This window comes from Odontesthes bonariensis, chromosome 22 (assembly GCF_027942865.1).
Source record: "Odontesthes bonariensis isolate fOdoBon6 chromosome 22, fOdoBon6.hap1, whole genome shotgun sequence".
NCBI classification, from domain to species: Eukaryota; Metazoa; Chordata; class Actinopteri; order Atheriniformes; family Atherinopsidae; genus Odontesthes; species Odontesthes bonariensis.
In genome coordinates this window covers 23,338,067-23,355,621 of record NC_134527.1, presented here as the reverse complement: position 1 = coordinate 23,355,621, position 17,555 = coordinate 23,338,067, and the positions used below count along the sequence as shown (strand labels likewise).

Genomic DNA, 17,555 nt, shown 5'->3' with positions numbered 1-17,555 from the left:
CTTTCCAACAACAGTTCAGAACAGATCCTTTGGATCCGGTGGGTGGCTTGGTAGAGTGTCTGTGGACAGGGTTTGCTCCATAGGTCGATTGGATTAGGATTTTAAATGTGGAGACTGTATCAAAGCTGTGGGCTCTTTGTCATCGTTCTCGAGCCATTCTTGATAGGTTTTTATAGTGTGGTGGGAAGTTGCTGCTGTCAGAGAAGGTTGTTACTGTGATAAAATGTACTTTGACCGCGCTATGATACATCAGATATGTGTTAAAGTAGCATCAACCAGCCCATATATCATTAGGCCCATATTTGCCTGGCTACTGCCATCTAGTGGCATTGCAGTATGTACATGTAAGTGTTGGGTCTTCTTTTTCATGTAAGAATAAGTATACAAAGTAAAACAATGTTATACACAGGTTATTTATCAATGAGAACGTCCATATAGGTCACAGTAGCTTGTTACTAATTTTTATTTTATAGTTTTTAATGACCCAGTTGATTTCAGTCTGCATAAAATTACCCTTAATAAATTGATGTTTTCACTTTCCCCACATTAAGGTATGGGCTTATACAAAAATGAGCAGTTTTTCCTTTGATAATGATCCTTCATCGTTTGAATTAGAAAAAAAGTCAAATATAGATACGAATACATCTTATTGTAACAAATCCCATTTCACAACAGGCATCTATGTATTCCTAATTCCTAATGGCCTTTTTTCATAAATTATTTTGTCAACGTATGTAAATCTTGATATGTCATTGTATTGTGTTCCAATGTTTTGGACTCCTCAAAGAGTATCAATGAAATCCTAAAATTGCTCGAGAAAGCAATTCTTGCACACAAACTGTACGATCTTGCCTCATTTTGCCCTTTCGACCCATCTGCCTACATTTCCCACAATCCCCTTTACTGCCGATAATATCGCGTCATGAAAAAACATGGCGGATTAGTGTGTGCATGGGGTTCGCTACCTGCCGCTCTTCGTCGTTATTTAACAGCTAATTCCTCCAAGAAAAAGACGTTTTGAACCTCAGGTGCGTTATTCAAAACAAAGTAACACATGTTGGCCTAATTAGAAATCTAAATGTAGTCGTCCTGGCTTCTTCATTTAAGTAATAGGACGGTCCAGCTCAGGTAGAGTGTCTGACTCGAAGTATTGTTGAGCTTAGCGTTGTGTACTTTTCGAATAGTTTCTTTCCGTTATTGGCGCGTATTCTGCAGTTGCTCTCATAAGGTGTGCAAGCTTATTTGACTTTCATGGTTTTTTCCTTGAGATCTTATTATTTATATTTGGAGGCCTCTCCATTGTCAACGTCACTGGCCCTGTCAGTCAGCCAAATAGCTGAGCTTTGCAGAGAATAACATAGACATGTTGATTCATTTAAAGTAGGATGTACATACCAACTGATGGCTCGTTGCATTATTTCTACACTGCAGCACAGAAAACGGTGTATGATAGGATATCATTTGATATTGTCAACCCACTTCTTTACAGTCAATGTCTTATAATTACTTTTGCATAATAATTAATATTTCCCAATTTGGGAAACTGACAAACTTTCACAATGTGTGCACACTCAAACTGTCTACATCAATCTATTTATTGATAATGAAATTTTAAGTGTTAGAGAATTATCAGAATATGACCAACACCTTCTTTGCTATGAAAGATGTTGCACCGTTCTTTTATTGTAAAGACACTAAGAATGACTGAAATATATTGACTTTCTTAATAGAATATGCTGTATTTCTGAAAACCTGGATGATGTAGTCAAGAGGCGGACTGCAAGGCAGAATAAATTAATACAAGGTAAAGTGGATACTTCAGGTAATCTGTTTTCTTTTGTATGTTCTGTGATGTGCTACAAAGCTTGTTCTATTCAAGGCTTTGAACGTTCTAGAAACAGGAAAAAGTTTTGATCAACTGAAAGAAAAATGCTTAAAGGTGGATTTTGTTTCAGCTGTGACAGTGGAAAACATTTTTAAATCATTTAATGTCAAAGAATTCCCAAAGCTTTAGCTGAGAATATTGTTTTAAGTTGTAAACATGTTGTTAGGGTTCGGGTAAGGGGATTTTTTTTTTTTAATACAAAACATGTTTTAAGTCATTGATTCAGTAAATAAATTAAAGTTCCATGTTTGTCATTTGTCCTTTAGCAACACAGATCATGCGTGCTGACTATTGCAACCTAAACTCACCCACGTGTTCCTGTTTTCAGGTCAAAATGTTTCGCCGGTCACGATTTAGCGTTCGCCCCAATGTCAGTACCGCAGGGAGAACAACAGCAGCAACACCTCAGGAAACCCCTCCAGCAAAACAGGAGGCCAGTGAGACTCCAAAAGAAGCCGACGAGAGCGTCAACGCTGCCACTGTCACAAGCAAAACAGATGTGACCCCATCAGAAAGGGCCCCAGCTTCAGGGTGAGTGACCAAGTGGCTTCCGTTTGTTTAATAATCCGTAATTACTACCTGTGTGCAATGAAAATACGTCTTTTCGCCACTGTTTAGAGAAGGGAATGACCAAAATGGGGAAGGCACCAGCTCATCAGCAGCACTCCAGAGAAGGAAGCGGTTTTCTATCAAGCCCAAAGTGGCCCCTGGTCGCCCACCCACCCTCTCCCGGACCCCAAAATCCCCCATCAAAGCAGTCATTACAACAACTGCTGAAGTCTCTGGCGCAGACTCTGACAAGCCATCAACATCCAGCCAAGCTGGGACCACAGCAGTCCCTCATGGACTTCAGTCCCCAAGGCGGCGTAGACACTCAGAGGACAGTAAGCAGCACAAAACACAACCTAAACTCCCCCACGAGTCCTCTGAGAATTCAGGATCATCTATTGTGGAAACAGCTGAAAAGTCACCAGAACAAACCCCTCTGCCAGCAGACAGTAGCAAACAAGCAGAAAACATTTCAAGCAGTCAGGTCAAAGAAGGTCCTCCAAGACCACCAGATAAAGTACCGCCCTCTCTGCCAGATAAGGAAGCTACAGAAATTTCAGAGAAAGCCAAGACTCTTGTATCATCCAAAAACGTGGTTTCCCTGACACCATCGGCACTTTCCCTGAGTAGACTTCTGAACAGCCCGTCAGATTTACAGAGGCTGGTGAAGGCCCAGAAGCTCAGAGAGTTGCTCAGACAGGAGCGATGCAAGGAAAAGGTGGGTTCTGCTTATTCAGTAGAGCTTCATTATTTCCACTTATCTTCAAGATTTCTATAGGCCTATATATGAACATGATAGTTATTATGGTTACTATAATTTAGTTATGAATAAATTAAGCAAGAGGTGTAATTTTATGTTGCAGAAACTCAAGAAAACCAAGTCCCGCTCAAAGGAATTCACTTTGGATCCCACAAAAATGATGATGAGGGACCTAATCCATTATCTTCCAACATCTAACCCGATGACGTAAGTATCTCGCAGTTTTTTGTCAAGCCCACGTAACATTTTAGTTTCTGCTCCAGAGATGATGTTTTCTGTTGGAACGTCAAGGATGTTGCTTGATAATGATATTCTGTGCAGATCCTGTTTAGAAGACTTGGCTCAGGAGAACGAGACTGTGGTTCCACCCTCACCAGCAAGAGAAGAGTATGTTGATTTAACCGTAATTTAAAAAAATCCCCCCTCTGGAGTTTTAATGGTGTTGAACATTCATGGCAAAAAACAATTTGTCTGATGTACTTCAGTTTAAAAAAAAAAAATTGTTCTAGTTTTCTTTTCCAGTTTTCATATAATTCAGTCAGTCCTTAGCACTTTAGTGGTAATTTTGAACATATATGTAACATTTTAAGTCACACATGCTGTCCCTGAAGTTCACAGAGATATTCTGGTCACTCTGAGTTTTAATGGGCGGTTGGGGTCTGCATCCACAGGTTTCTGTTTTTTGGCTGGCAGTGTTTGTTTCCCTTAAAAATTCCGTAAAGTTCAGCATTTGTGGCACTCTTGGTTGACAGTAATTTAATTCTTGCAATAATGCTGGATCAAGAAAAAGATTGAGGCTGGAAGAGGCGGGACTAAATGTATAAAATTTGTCACCACTGACGGAAGAGAAACTGATCCTGGTTTTGATATCTAGCGACAAAAAGCACTTGCTCAGACTCTTTGACAGTCTGATTATGGGCGCTTGAAGATCTGTGGATGCAGAACAATGAATTTTGTTTGGAAATACTTCCTAATGAAACAAAGACAGTCCTGAATATATAGGAAAGTGAACAAGCAATGTTGGAAAAACAGGAAAACAAGTGACTTTTGGTATGTCAAAGTTGATCAAAGTTAAACACGTCTAATGAAAATGATTGGGACAGAGACCCGGACTTCGACATCAGAATATTAAACCTATTCCACAAAATCTATCCTGAATATTATCCTTTGCAACTAATGAATGATACGAAAACCCTGTAAATGAATGTGTTTAATGAGATGCAGAGGTGTAAGTCGATTTCATCTGCTCATCTTATTCAAAGACTTGGGCTTAAAAGTACAGCCAAAGTCTTTAAATCTATTATTTAGAGCCTTCTAAAAGAGACTGAGACTGAATGCTCATGTGGTCTGGAAATCGTGATGATAATCTGCATCCGTTGCCATAGCTATGACTTTTGTCTCGACATAGAACTAGTTAATATAATGAGATGTAAATATTGCTGCTATAACAAGACAGGACCCTCTCCTCGATATGATTCCTAAAGATCCCCAGAGCAGGCACAGGAACCTGAAGTCTGCCCTACGAAAGTGAGTTCAAGGGAAGAGGAGGCGCAAGAGGAGGAGGAGGCGGCCGCCGAGGAAGAAGAGGATGAGGATGCACTCATGGTTCCTCAGGTCAGAGTAGCAGAAGATGGCTCGTTGATCATTGACGAAGAAAGGTCAGTGCAGACTGGGTGCTTTTTCTGTGTTATTGTGAACTTGAAAAATGATTGAGCCATTTGTTGGCTTAATTTTGCTTCTTTCATGTTGTACCTCAGTTTAACAGTGGAAGTCCTGCGAGCCAAAGGACCAAACCCGGCTCAGGGCCGAGACCCCATCTTTGAACGTGGCTCAACTACAACTTACTCAAGTTTCAGGAAAGGGTCCTACACAAAGCCGTGGTCCATTGAAGGTTGATAAAGAGAATTTTTCCCAGCATATGCTGTATTTTCCTTTGATGCCCTTCTTTATGTATGTTTTTACGTTTGCTTTTTATCAGAGACAGACATGTTCTTCCTGGCGGTTAGCATGGTGGGGACCGACTTTTCCATGATTTGTCAACTGTTTCCACAAAGAGCTCGGTCTGAGATTAAGGTCAGAGATAAGTATGGACTTGCATGCATTTGCCGATCATAATGATGAAAAGTCAGCTTTTATTGTCTCTAAATACACAGAAATATTTCTCATTTTCAGAACAAATTCAAAAAAGAAGAGCGAGAGAATTCCTGGCGGATTGACAAGGCTTTCAGTGAGTGCTCATTTGGAGTCTTGGTTAGATATTGCGTGAAAGAATTTGTATTCAATGTGTGCATTTTGTTGCTACATTTATTTACTATTATTTCATAGGAGAAAGGCGTAAACTGGACATAGAGTACTTTTCTAAACTACTAGAGAGAGTTTTGGAAGTTCAAAAAACCAAGAAAAAACTCAAGTCACTTGATAAGAAAAATACAACCAAGACTAAGGCAAAGGGTAAGAATCTCTGAATTCTTTTTTTTTATTTCTTTTTTTTTATGTTGCTGTGGTATGTTATTTCCTCATAACTTGAATTTTCTTCAGGTTACAGTCCTGTCTTATATGATTTCAGTTTTCGTAAATCTTCGGCTTCTCCTTCCCTCCACAGGCAAAAGGTCTTCAAAAAATTTGAGCGACGTAGAGGAGAAAGATGAGAATCATGTTCCCGACTTAAAGGAAGGAGAGAAAGAGAACGAGGACCAGTGTAACGAGGGAGAAGGTCCTGCTCCTGAGCCGAAGAGGAAGCGCAAAAGAAAGAATAAACCAGATGCCTTGACTGAGGAACCGAGTGACAAGAAAAACAAAACGGATTCAAAGAACAACGAGCAAAGTACAAGGACATTTTTTTTTTCTTATGAAAATGTTGAAAAGTATTTTAAGTCGTTTTGTTCAGCTGGCAAGCAACATTTAATATTATAAATCTGTTGTTTATGTTACCTCACGGCCCTTTTTCTCTTCAGAGATATTCCAGTCTCTCTTTGTGTACTTGACGCTTGTTGATTGCAGCTTGTTGCTGAATTTCACTTTGTCTTTATCTTCTTAGCTGAAGCTGACCTACCCGAAGACTCCGAGGCAGCACTTCCTGAAGGCCACCCAAATTCAGACAAGTAATGAAACATTACAAATGATGTTTTGAATGAAGTATTTTCTTTTGTGCACGTCGGTGACATTCCAAGTCCTTTTTTTGTCCTAACTTTCAGGTCTGAAGAGGCTCAAAACGTGAATGCAGCCAAAGGCTCAGCTGTCAAGCCAGCCAAGCTCTCACGAGGCAGAGCACCAAAACCACCGCTGCCTCTGGGTTTGAAACGGGGAAAAAAGTCTCTGCCTTCCACAAAGGCCAAAGAAACGGTGTCCGATAAAGAGGATGAGAGCGTGAATGATGGAGTCGCTAAAGAACAGGTTATTTCTCTTTCATTTTAGAACCATTAAATCTTTCTACATAATGTAACGTTGCCTCACGGTGAGCTCTGCTTATATTTTAGAAACAGAAAGATGAACCCCCTTTGAGCCAAGCGAAGCCTGCTTGTGATGACATTTCTTCTGGAGAAGAGGATGTCCCAGTTAAACCCCAGAAACCAACCAGGTAAGCTTCCACGTCCTCCTTGAAAAACTACCATTTGAACACAGAATGCTAGAAATGTTGCATTCCTCACACTCAAAAGATGCTATTTTTTAATGCCACTCATTTGGCCTCATGCAAGAACCGTTCGTACGCACAGAATTGTTCTTAAATAGTCCGTACGAGTGATTTAAGAGAATTTGCGCATTCACCAATCTTTTCGTATTTTACGTTTTCTTTCAGGTACGAACAGAATTTACGAGTGATGCAGACCTGTCGTAGGAGTTTCGTAAAACTAGTCCGCTGTTATTCCATTCAAGTTTGCTTGACTAATGGACTGTATATTTAATTACTTTGAAGCAAACATAAATAAATATATACATTTACCCCATAATGATGCTGAAATTATTCTGTTTGACTTAAATTGTGCACTAATCGAAGGTTAATTTGACTCTGTATACAACAAGGTTAATGGGAAGTGTAACCAGCGGCTGATTTTCTACTTTTGGATGCCTTAGTGCGTCAGGCTCTTGGAAGAGACCGTGTAGAGACAAACGAATGGCTGACATCGCGATTAAGATTCCCAAGGACTGTGCTGCTGCAAATATTCAGCTTGCTAGAGCCACAACTCCAGAGAGAAACACGCCGATCAAACCCAATTCCACCACACGTCCAGGTCCTCACCACCCTTGGATTTTTGGCCACTGGAACCTTTCAGAGGGAGATTGGAGACAGATCGGGGGTGTCCCAGTCCTCTGTGAGTCGTGCGCTCCCCTTGGTCATCAAAGCTCTCATCAGTTTATCACTCACGGTACATCAAATTCCCATACACCGCTGTCCAACAAGTACAAATTAAGAGGGACTTTCATGCCGTGGCTGGACAGCCAATCATATCGGAGCAATGCACACATATACACATCAAAACACCCGTGCTGTGGTGGAGCGCACTGAGCTGAAGGCCAGGTGGGTGTGTCTCGACACAGCGGGGGGCAAATAGCCCAGAGAAGGCATGCCAGATTTGCACAATATTGCCATGAACGAGGGTCTCCACCCTCCACCCTCCACCCTCAATCAGCCCAGGCAGACCAGAAGGTGTGGTGCTAGAAGACCCCCCTCATGGACCACCCCATCAAAGTGCCATCATGATGAGGCAACAACTGATTGCACGGCTTTAGTTGCAGTCATCGAGTTCCTGGCCATGGCGAGACGTCTTTTTTTTTTTAAAAGCCATTTTCATATCAAACCATTTCTTTTTTTATTTCGGTGACATTACGAAAAACAGGTGACAATAAACAGCACTCCTAATTGCTTCCCATTTCTTCGCTTTAGCAGGTCCCGTAATTCCACTGCTGACACTGCTAAAATGACAGATTTTCCTTTTTGGATCTCTGAAAGCAGAACTTCAATCTCAGAGCCCGTAAAGTTGTTCTTTTAGCTTCTTGATGCCATTCTCATGACTCAACACTCAACACTTCTAGCACAGGAGCGAGGAAGCACAGCTCCTAATATGGTATAATTTTGGGCGTGGAGTACGCAAATTTACTATCCTTGTGCACGTGCAATTATATAAGCACAGGTGGGATTCATCATTTACGCAGGTGGTTTACACACTTTTTCCGAAGATAAGAGCATTTGTTGAATCTGACGTGGCGTGTTCGTATGAAAAAAGTGAGAGAAATTTAGAATAAAAATCCGAAAATGTTCTTGCATGAGGCCCATTCTTGTTTGTGTGTTGTAGATATGGCAGAGTGCCTAAACCCACCCAGCCCTTGAATTATCCCTCCAAAGAGGATACGCACTCCACTGCATCTGAAACCACGCCTTCCTCACCTTCTGCCTCGAAATCCAAAACCAAAAGCACGGGCAAGAGGGGAAAATCATCAGAACCACAGTCGGCTCAGAAGTCCAAAAAGCCCAAATTGGTCACCCTCAGGTCTTCCAAGTCAGACTTTAGTGATGAGGAGGATGAAGACAAGCAAGCAGAGGACCCGCTCACATACAGCTCCTATAAAGACTGTGACTCCTCGTTGTTTGTGCCTGCCAGCCTGCACTCCTCAAATCATGAGATCTCAGAAGTGGATGAGTCCATGGTGGAGGTAAGAGGAGCAGTTTCTCCATTATTTTGTCGCATTTATGCACACCATTCATTCATTTTATTTCAACACAATTCTTATGACAAACATTTTTGTGTTCTGCATCATTGTTTCTTTATGCATGGCTTTACATCACATATTTCAAACCCTTCACCCTTGACTCCTCCCATCCCACACATAGCTTGATATCTTGGACAGTATGCATGATGTGCTGGGCATCTCCCAAGATGCAATGTGCCTTGATTCATCTTGTCAGCAGGCACAGCATGAGACAGGCACTACTGAGCCATGTGAACATCAGTTGGACCTGTTGGTTGTAAGTGAACAATACCTAAAATGCAGTCAAATGGTCATGATCCCCATTTACACATATTTTTTTTAGACCTTTCTATTGTAAAATTTGAAAGATCCTGTGTATTCTTATGATTTTTGCATTGTCTCTGCATTTCCACCTTTAATGTATGTATTTGTGTATACAGGCAATAGGATGTGAAAGCGTGCCAGACACCTGAATGTTGTGTTACTGTTTTGTTGTGTGTTTCTACTACTAAACACAAAATATCTGAACTGAGTGAGAAGACCAGAGCTGATACTAAAGAAGGCTATCACTTCATAATCATACTCAAACTATCTACGGGACTGTTTCTCACCTTTTTGTGACAGAAACAAAACATAGAAAGAAGATAACAAAGAACTGTAACTGGGGCAATCGTCCATGTTTTGTGTGTACACCGTAAGTGAAGATTTTGATGTCACTTATAAATCTTTTTTTTATTTCTTTCTTTTGCAGGATGTTATAGATTTTCTTTCCTCGGAACATACAGAAGGTATTTTGCAGGTTATTCTTAGCAGCATCTGATGAATGAAATATATTTCAGACGGTTTTAAAATGTACTTCTTGTGCGTGTGTCTTTTTATTTCAGTATCTCAGGACCAGAGCTATAATGAGGCCGCTGAGACCCTCTTGACCATCGGCAACCTGACTCACATCTCACAGTCGGCACAGAATGAAACAACCACACAGGATAGCTCCACAGGTGGGTGACACCAAAACCACAAAATTCCTAATGTTGGTATATGATTTAATTTGTTTGAGGCTGAATTACTGTATGTTGTATGAAATTGCAGGGACAACATCAGCTGGTGTGAATGAACCCAGCCGCCTCGAGCAAGAGATTGTGTCTGCTGCACCAGAGCAGAGTGCCATTCCCTCTGTGTCTGCAGCATTTTGTCAGCCAGCCATGGAAACATCAAAGGTTGTTGGCAGCGTGGAGCTACAAGCCAACATAACAGACAGTGGTGGCATGCCTCATGCTAAAACCAGTGACTCGGACTGTGATGAACTGAAGACTGTTTGTAATTTGGAACCAACCGCTCAGTTACAGTCAAACCCAGAGAACACCAATAAAAAATCCCCACTAACCAAGACGGGGCGCTTTACTAAGGCGAAACCTAAACCAAACCTTGGCCGCACATCTAGGACTGTACAGTCAATATCCCAAACAGAGATATCAAAAGAAAGCAAAGCTGAAGAGAGCCACACAGTTGTCCCTAACGTTTCTCAAGTCAATGAGACAGCAGCAGCTTCTAAAGAAAAAAACACAAAGATGTCAGACTCTGCTCCAGTATTGTTCAAAGATGACGTTGCCACCACTGAAGTCAAACAATCGGAAGAGCCATCGGACAGCAAGAAATTTGTTGATCAGGAAAAATCAGAAGCAGCAGCATCAGATCATGGGTCTTTGGTAATACAGAGTGGCTGCTTTTCTGAATCCCATTCTGAACCCAGCAGGGACCAGGGCACCAGAGATTCAAAATCAAGTTCTGACTCTCCAGATGAAACACTTAGTCCTGATGTTAGAACTCCCGAGACCTTTTCAACCTCAGGCTCTACAGTGACAGAAGTTGTAACAGATTCCTACTCGGGTTCAGCTCCTGTTCAAGACAAACATCTCCCATCACTTGCAGAAGATTTACCTGTCAGTCAAAAGGAAGAGAGTGAAGTTGCAACTCCATTCCAACCTAGGAGTAGATTGCCAAAAGTCAAACCCAAACCGAACCTATCACAAGCATTAAAAATTGCAAGGTCTAAGCCTCAAACCACAGAAGAGACTGCAGTAGAAGACTCACACCCAACTGAATTCCACAAAACAATAATAGCAGAGGCGGACCTCCAGTCAACATCCACCCTATGTCCTATTCTTAACCCCACAGAGGAACAGCCTGCAAAGAAAGAAAGAAATGCTTATGTTGGACCTGTTGATCCAGCATTAGATGCGGCATCATCCAATCGGACTGTCACAGAAAGACAGAACATTTCTGAATCCCAGCTTCAGCCCAGCATGGACACAGGGTCAACCTCTGCTTTCAAAGACGAAAACCTGACATCTCATGTTGGAACAGCTGAAAGTAGTTGTAAAAATGTGTTAACTGACAGTGCAGTCACACAACCAGAAGTTAGACAAGGGTCAAGTGTAGAATCGGCCGCAGCCCAAGAAGGAAGTGTCAGTCCTGCTGTGATTATTACACCTGTAGAAAAGTTAACAGTCACTGAAGAAAAGACCAAAGTTGCATCAGCTTGTCAGTTGAGGAGGAGTCGATTACAAAAAATCAAACCCAAACCAAACCTACCACAGACATCCAAAGCTGTAAAGTCTCGGCCTCAAACCACAAACGAAGAAATAGAGGAAGACTCAAGTCCAAATCCAGAATTCCTTGAAAAGACTATCGCAGAGTTGGAACCACAACTAACATGCACCCCCTGTCCTGAAAAACAGAGTGAACAGACTGATCCTGCTTTAGGTTTTAAGCCATCTTTGACTGCAGACTCCACTTTTACAGCCACAGAGGAGCTTCCTTTAAAGGAGGAGAGTAAGACATATACTGGACTTTTTGGTCAGATGGACATGGAGGCAGCAACATCAGATCTGAGTGCCACAGAACACCAGAACCTCACTGAAGTCCAGCTGGAGCCCAGTAAAGAGCACGCCGCCAGAGAGACTGGGTCAACAGATGAAAGCGTGATACGTCATGTTGGAACAAGTGAGAGTAGTTGTAATAATGTGGTCCTAGAATCACAGGTGGGTCAGACATCGAATTTAGATTCAGCCCCAGGCAGAGGAGAAAGCGATCAGCCTGCTAAGATTGTCAAACCAGTGGAGCTGCCAGTACGAGAAGGAGATGGTGCAGTTGCATCTACTTGTCAATTTAGGAGAAGTCGATTACAGAAAATCAAACCCAAACCAAACCTACCGCAAATATCAAGAGCTGCAAGGTCTAAACCTCAAACCCCAGAGGAGCCAGTGGAGAAGGAACCAGGTCCAAGTCCGAGTCCTGAACTCCATAAAGAGACGACAGTAGATGTGGAACCACAACCAAAATGCGGCTCTTCTCCTGACAAACATAGTGAAAACTTTGATCCTGCTTTGGTTTTTAAACCTACTCTGACTGCAGGCTACACTGTAACACCCACAGAGGAGGAAAAGACATATGCTGGAGTGGTCTGTCAGATAGACATGGATGCAGCCACATCAGGTCAAAGTGTGTCAGAGAACCTGAACTTCTCTGAAGTCCAGCTTGGGAATGTCTCCACAAACAAAGTGTCACCTTCTGACATCACAGACGAAAACCTGACACCACACGATGGAATAACCAAGAGTAGTGGAGATCGAGCAGTCGCAGAAGAACAAGTCGGACTAGGGTTAAATGTAGAGTCAGCCACAGCCCAAGAAGGCAGTGGCAATCCTGCTTCGATTGTTAAACCTGTGCAGCAATTACAAGTCAGTCGAGAAGATTTTAGAGGCGCATCAGCTTGTCAGTTGAGGAGGAGTCAATTACAAAAAAGGAAACCCAAACCAAACCTACCACAGACATCAAGAGCTGCACGGCCCAAATGTCAAACCCCAAAAGAGCCATTAGAGAAAGACTCAAGTCTTAATCCAGATCCTGAATTTGACAAAAAAACAGTAGCAGGGCTGGAGCCGCAGCACAACCCCTTGCCTGAAATACAGAGTCAAAAAACTGATGTTGGACTTGTTGGAAAGGTAGACTTGGTTGCACTGACATCAGATCAGGATGCCTCGGAAAGCCAGAACTTCTCTGAGGTCCAGCCTGAATTCACTGGGGAGCGGTCCAACACAGAGATAACTTCAGAGTTCCCAGATGAAAACCTCACATCTCATGTTGGAGCAGAGAGTAGTTTTAATAACGCGGGGACAGCAAACTCAACGGTCTCGGAATCTCAAGTTGGACATGTGTCAAATGTAGATTTAGCTCCAGTCAAAGAGGGAAATGACCATCCTGCTACATTTGTCAATGATATGGACCAGTTATCAGTAAGTTCTAAACCTGAATTGACAAAAGACCCTGTCGCACTCATGCAGCTTGAGGACACGCCTCAAAGCTCTGCCTCAAGCACTGAATCCCCTGACAACACAGTAGAAGAGGTAGAAACCCAGCCAACTTGCAGTACTACCCCTCCAGAAAAATCAAGCCAAGCTAAAGATTCTGATGGTGCTTCAGATCCAGGACCATTGCTGGAATTAGCCTCTACTCATACATGTTTAGAGGAATTTTCTTTAACTGAGGAACAACCGAAGACAAACGTTGGATGTGAACTAGTCTTGAGTTCTGATTGTGTAGAACAAAATGTACCTCTAAGAAGGCAGCGGTTCCCTAAAGTTAAACCCAAACCGAATTTAGGAAGATCCAGTAGAATTGCCCTCAGAAAACCCAAGTCGGATGATGGTAGTAAACCTTCAGAAGACCAGCATATGGAAACCTCATCATCTGTAACATCAGAACAGCAATGTGGGGACGATAAAAGTGGTACTAATGTAAGTGTGGAAACACGGTCAGATGGAGAGATGATGTCAGAAAACCTTCCAGCAGAGACGGATTATGCTTCACAATGGGATTGCAAGGTGGACCTTAGTGCTACTACCACTGCTACCGTGTCAAATAACCAACAAATAACCGATCTAACTGCCGCTTCAGATGTTCTGGCTTCAACACAAGATGGTCCAACCCAAACAGAAACACACTGTGAAACTTCTGATGCCAGCCCCATATGCCCCATGTACTCTCCTGTCCAAAGGTAAGACGTGTGTCCATGGCTTACAATTTGGATTCCATTTCTTACAGACCGCGTAATGTTTTAAAAGTTTTGAACAAAAAATTCTCTGGTAACCGTTTTCATTCCCTCGTAAAGCACGGATCATACGCCTGACTCACAGAAGACCTCAGAAAAAGCTCCTCAAGTCCGAAGAGGAAGGCTTGTTAAACCCAAACCCAACCTGCGATGCAGCAATCGTCTTCAACAACTTTTGCAAGTACAGAACACGACCCCAACAGGAGCAGGTTTGACACTTTAAAGATAATTTCCCTGCCTGAAGCAACCCTAATTAGATTAGTCTCCTATATCTTGTGGTTGATAATCAATTCTTTTCCACAGATTCTGGCGGTTGCTCCCAGGTCGGAGAAGCTTCTGTTGGTGACAGATCTGTGTCTGAACCCAGACCTGATCATCAGGAGCCAATAAAAAGATTAATTGATAAACCAAGTGACACTTACTCCAGTTCAACTAATGCTCAGACCTCTCTTGGTTGTGTGACCCAATTGTCTCCTTCCCAGGTAAGATAAATGTATAAGTGCACTATTCCATACCAACTGTCCTAACCCTGAAACTGACATTTTCCAAATGACCTTCAGTTAGAAAGTATATAAGTTTGGCCTTCATAGTTGAATACGATAATATTTGTCATTCTTTGTAAGCCGCAGGAGTGTTAGTTTTAAACGTGCTGAAGTTAAAACTTGTGTTCAGTGTCCAGAAAAACAAAGGGATGATTTACAAATGCACAGTTGTCACTTTTTTTTTTCTTACTGAAAATTAAAATGGTTTTGTTACAAAAAAAAATATAGAATAGGTGGTCAATACTGGTAGTTGAAGGCTTTTATGTAGTAACTGAAATGGTTTAATATATTGAATAAAATTTTTTTTAAAAAGCCTGCTTAAAACATTATCACCTACAAAATAAAATGCACTTTCATGATGTAGTGTGAGAAGTTTATAGATTAATTCAAATAAGCATATTTGGTATGTGACAGGTCCTGCAGATGGCACATAGCTAATAAAAGTTGGGAACAACTGCTGTCTACTACCAACGAAACACTGTACCACGGCCCAACTTTGAGCCCAGAAAGGCTTTAATACTGGTGTAGAAGCTCCTGCTGCTACTTTTCCTAAAATGTCTCCCTTTGATTCTTTAAATCCTAGAATGCACCTGTATCGAGTACAGAGGGGATCCAAAGCTATCCACTTTTATCAGAGAGTAAGTCAGTCGTAGGTTTTCTTCCACAGACACCATTTTGTTTGAAGTTTAATGTCTAAACCAATTGGTTCTTGGTGTAATCCGTCCTCTGTCTCCCTCTCAGTTCTGCCAGAGCAGGTGCCTTTAGATCCTGATGAACCATTTTTCATTCTCTCTCTAACTGAGATCCCAGTCTCTTCAGCTGGAGAGGTGGTGACTAGTGGAGCTGAGCACCTGTCTTATCTTCCTGTAACAGATGCATCTATGCAGAGGCCGGGGTTTGTGTCCGTGTTTTATCAGCTAACCATCCAGGAAGATACGGGGCTATTTTACATGTCTAATTCTGCAACCTTCCTCGCCCATTGCAGTGTTTCCGGAGAGAGTTTGGCTGCAGGAGGCGGGTCTATGTCTTATGTCGCTGTGCCCGCGAGCACAAACGAGAGCAGTGTGATGGGCCTGATGACTGTAAAAGACGTTGCTCCAGAACCAGCTGCAAGTGAAGGTGCAAAGAGCAATAGTGGCTGCACGAGGATCCAGTGGATCCATGTTACATTTTCATTTCAAGGCTAATAGATGAGTTATTGAGTTGATTGTCGTTTTGTGTGTTAATGAAACAGGAAATACTACAGTCCAGCCAGCAACACTTTCAGAGACTTTGGACAGTAATGACACTGGCAGAAAAGGTAAGCAGCACATAAATGCGTACGCAGCACATTCACTGCCAGCAAACTTGCCACATCTTTTCCATCCTGAATCTCTCATCTTTAACCAGACAAGCTTCAAGTTAAGTCCAAAACTAAAAGGAAAAAACAAACCGCTCCTGCTGACATTGAAACGGGGGCGGTTCCCAGCCGAGCAAGCACCACCCAGGACTCAGACCAACACGAGCCCGCCGTGCAGCCAAAAGACCTTGATGGAAGAACCAGGCCTAAGGATACTCTGACTGGTGGGAAGAAACCTCACAGCAGGTTGGGATTAAAAACTTCACAAAACGGTGGGAGGAGTCTTCGGAGTAGGTGAGGGGAAAAAAAGAAAAAGAAAGGTTTAAATGTGAAACCTTCTGTTGAACTCTGAATAATTGACCCTTTTGTGATATCTTTGTGATGACAGAAATGCTAAAGATATCCCTTCCTACCTTTCTGAGACAAAAAACACCTCTCCTGCAAGTGATCCTCCACCCAGCAAAGCGCCATCTAAGAAATCGAAGAAGAAAACTCCATTTAAAGCAGGAAAACGATCTTCTCCGGAACCTGCGGCCTCTGCGTCACATGATATTACTTCCACACAAAGTGTTACACAACCTACAAAGGAAGCCCAATCGAAGTCTCTTACATCACCGGTACCATTAGAGGTCGACATCAGCCCGACTTCTGAGTGCTTGGATCCAACTCCCAGCACCTCCCAGTGCACAGCTGAGGTAAGAAGGATGCAGGTGGATGTAGGCCTTTATTCAGTGGAATTTTATACACCCACGTGGACTTGATTAAAGCTGATCTCTTGTTCTTTGTAGGCTTCAGCTTCCCAGGAGGATGACTGTGCTGAGAGCTTTTTTGAGGAGGAGCCTACCAACGTGTCCCAGTACTTCTTAAGTGACATTTTCACAGACGTGGACGAGGAATAAAATCTGCGAGGCTCTTGGATTTTTAAATGTTTTCTTTGACCTTGGCTCTGTGAAAGTTAATTCATGACTGAAATTTTTTTTTTCTGTCAGTTGCAATGTTTTTTTTACTGTTTGGTGCATTTTCACTTCCACAAGCACTTTGAACATGGACAGTAGTTTGAATTTACTGAAATGACTTTTTAGAACTTCAATTAGTTCAAGTATTAAGTATTAAAGTTGCAGAAACACGAACAACCGAACAAACCATTTAGACTGAAGCTGAATGTTTAACAAGCATAATTTTATTAACTGGCTGTGAATATGTACATATTGTAAAATAATAATGGTTTAGATTTATATTTAAATTTTTCTTCCATGTAATTGCTACACGCATCCAGTCTTCAGACCATAACATATGTCTCAGAAAGAAATGCATAACTCAGTTACTCGGCATCATGTACAGTTTTCTATGTCTCTGCTGTGTTCCTTAGTTGTATTTAGTAAAATTGATCCTACTCAAGGTTAAAAAAAAAGTTGTTCTTCTGTATATTGTAGATCTGTTGAGTATTAAAGAGAGTACCATGTACAGCTGTGCACTATTCAGACTATACTGTGTTTTAAATGACATCACATGTTATCTTTAAGGTCCATAGAATGGAATGTGGAAGCATCCCATCTTTTTTTTTTTTTTGTGTAAGTAATCTTGAGTTGATCTTGAGGAGTTATTTCAGACAAATATGAAAGCCTGATCAAGTCATACTTCTTTGCTTTAGCCAGCAGTGGCTCAAAGCTCATGCCTGTCTGTCA

General features: G+C 41.9%; 1 protein-coding gene across 3 annotated transcripts; it reads left to right on the top strand.

The window, feature by feature from the left end:
* Positions 1-925: 925 nt before the first annotated feature.
* Positions 926-17,374, top strand: LOC142373415 (uncharacterized). Of its 3 annotated transcripts, none has more exons than XM_075456675.1 (29): positions 926-1,028; positions 1,731-1,804; positions 2,214-2,416; positions 2,504-3,152; positions 3,298-3,401; positions 3,516-3,581; positions 4,679-4,852; positions 4,952-5,085; positions 5,173-5,267; positions 5,367-5,421; positions 5,520-5,645; positions 5,797-6,018; positions 6,232-6,295; positions 6,389-6,587; positions 6,671-6,771; positions 8,486-8,843; positions 9,022-9,156; positions 9,631-9,667; positions 9,764-9,877; positions 9,969-13,935; positions 14,050-14,198; positions 14,293-14,471; positions 15,115-15,169; positions 15,273-15,426; positions 15,517-15,650; positions 15,766-15,831; positions 15,921-16,164; positions 16,259-16,565; positions 16,659-17,374. In XM_075456675.1, the coding sequence occupies exons 3-29, from the start codon at positions 2,220-2,222 to the stop codon at positions 16,767-16,769; spliced, it is 8,196 nt and encodes a 2,731-aa protein (XP_075312790.1). In that variant the 5' UTR covers positions 926-1,028; positions 1,731-1,804; positions 2,214-2,219; the 3' UTR covers positions 16,770-17,374. The 3 variants fall into 3 exon arrangements, with proteins under 3 accessions (XP_075312790.1, XP_075312791.1, XP_075312792.1); XM_075456676.1 differs by having other exon boundaries at positions 9,097-9,156; positions 16,659-17,373; XM_075456677.1 differs by lacking the exon at positions 9,022-9,156 and having other exon boundaries at positions 16,659-17,373.
* Positions 17,375-17,555: the final 181 nt, after the last annotated feature.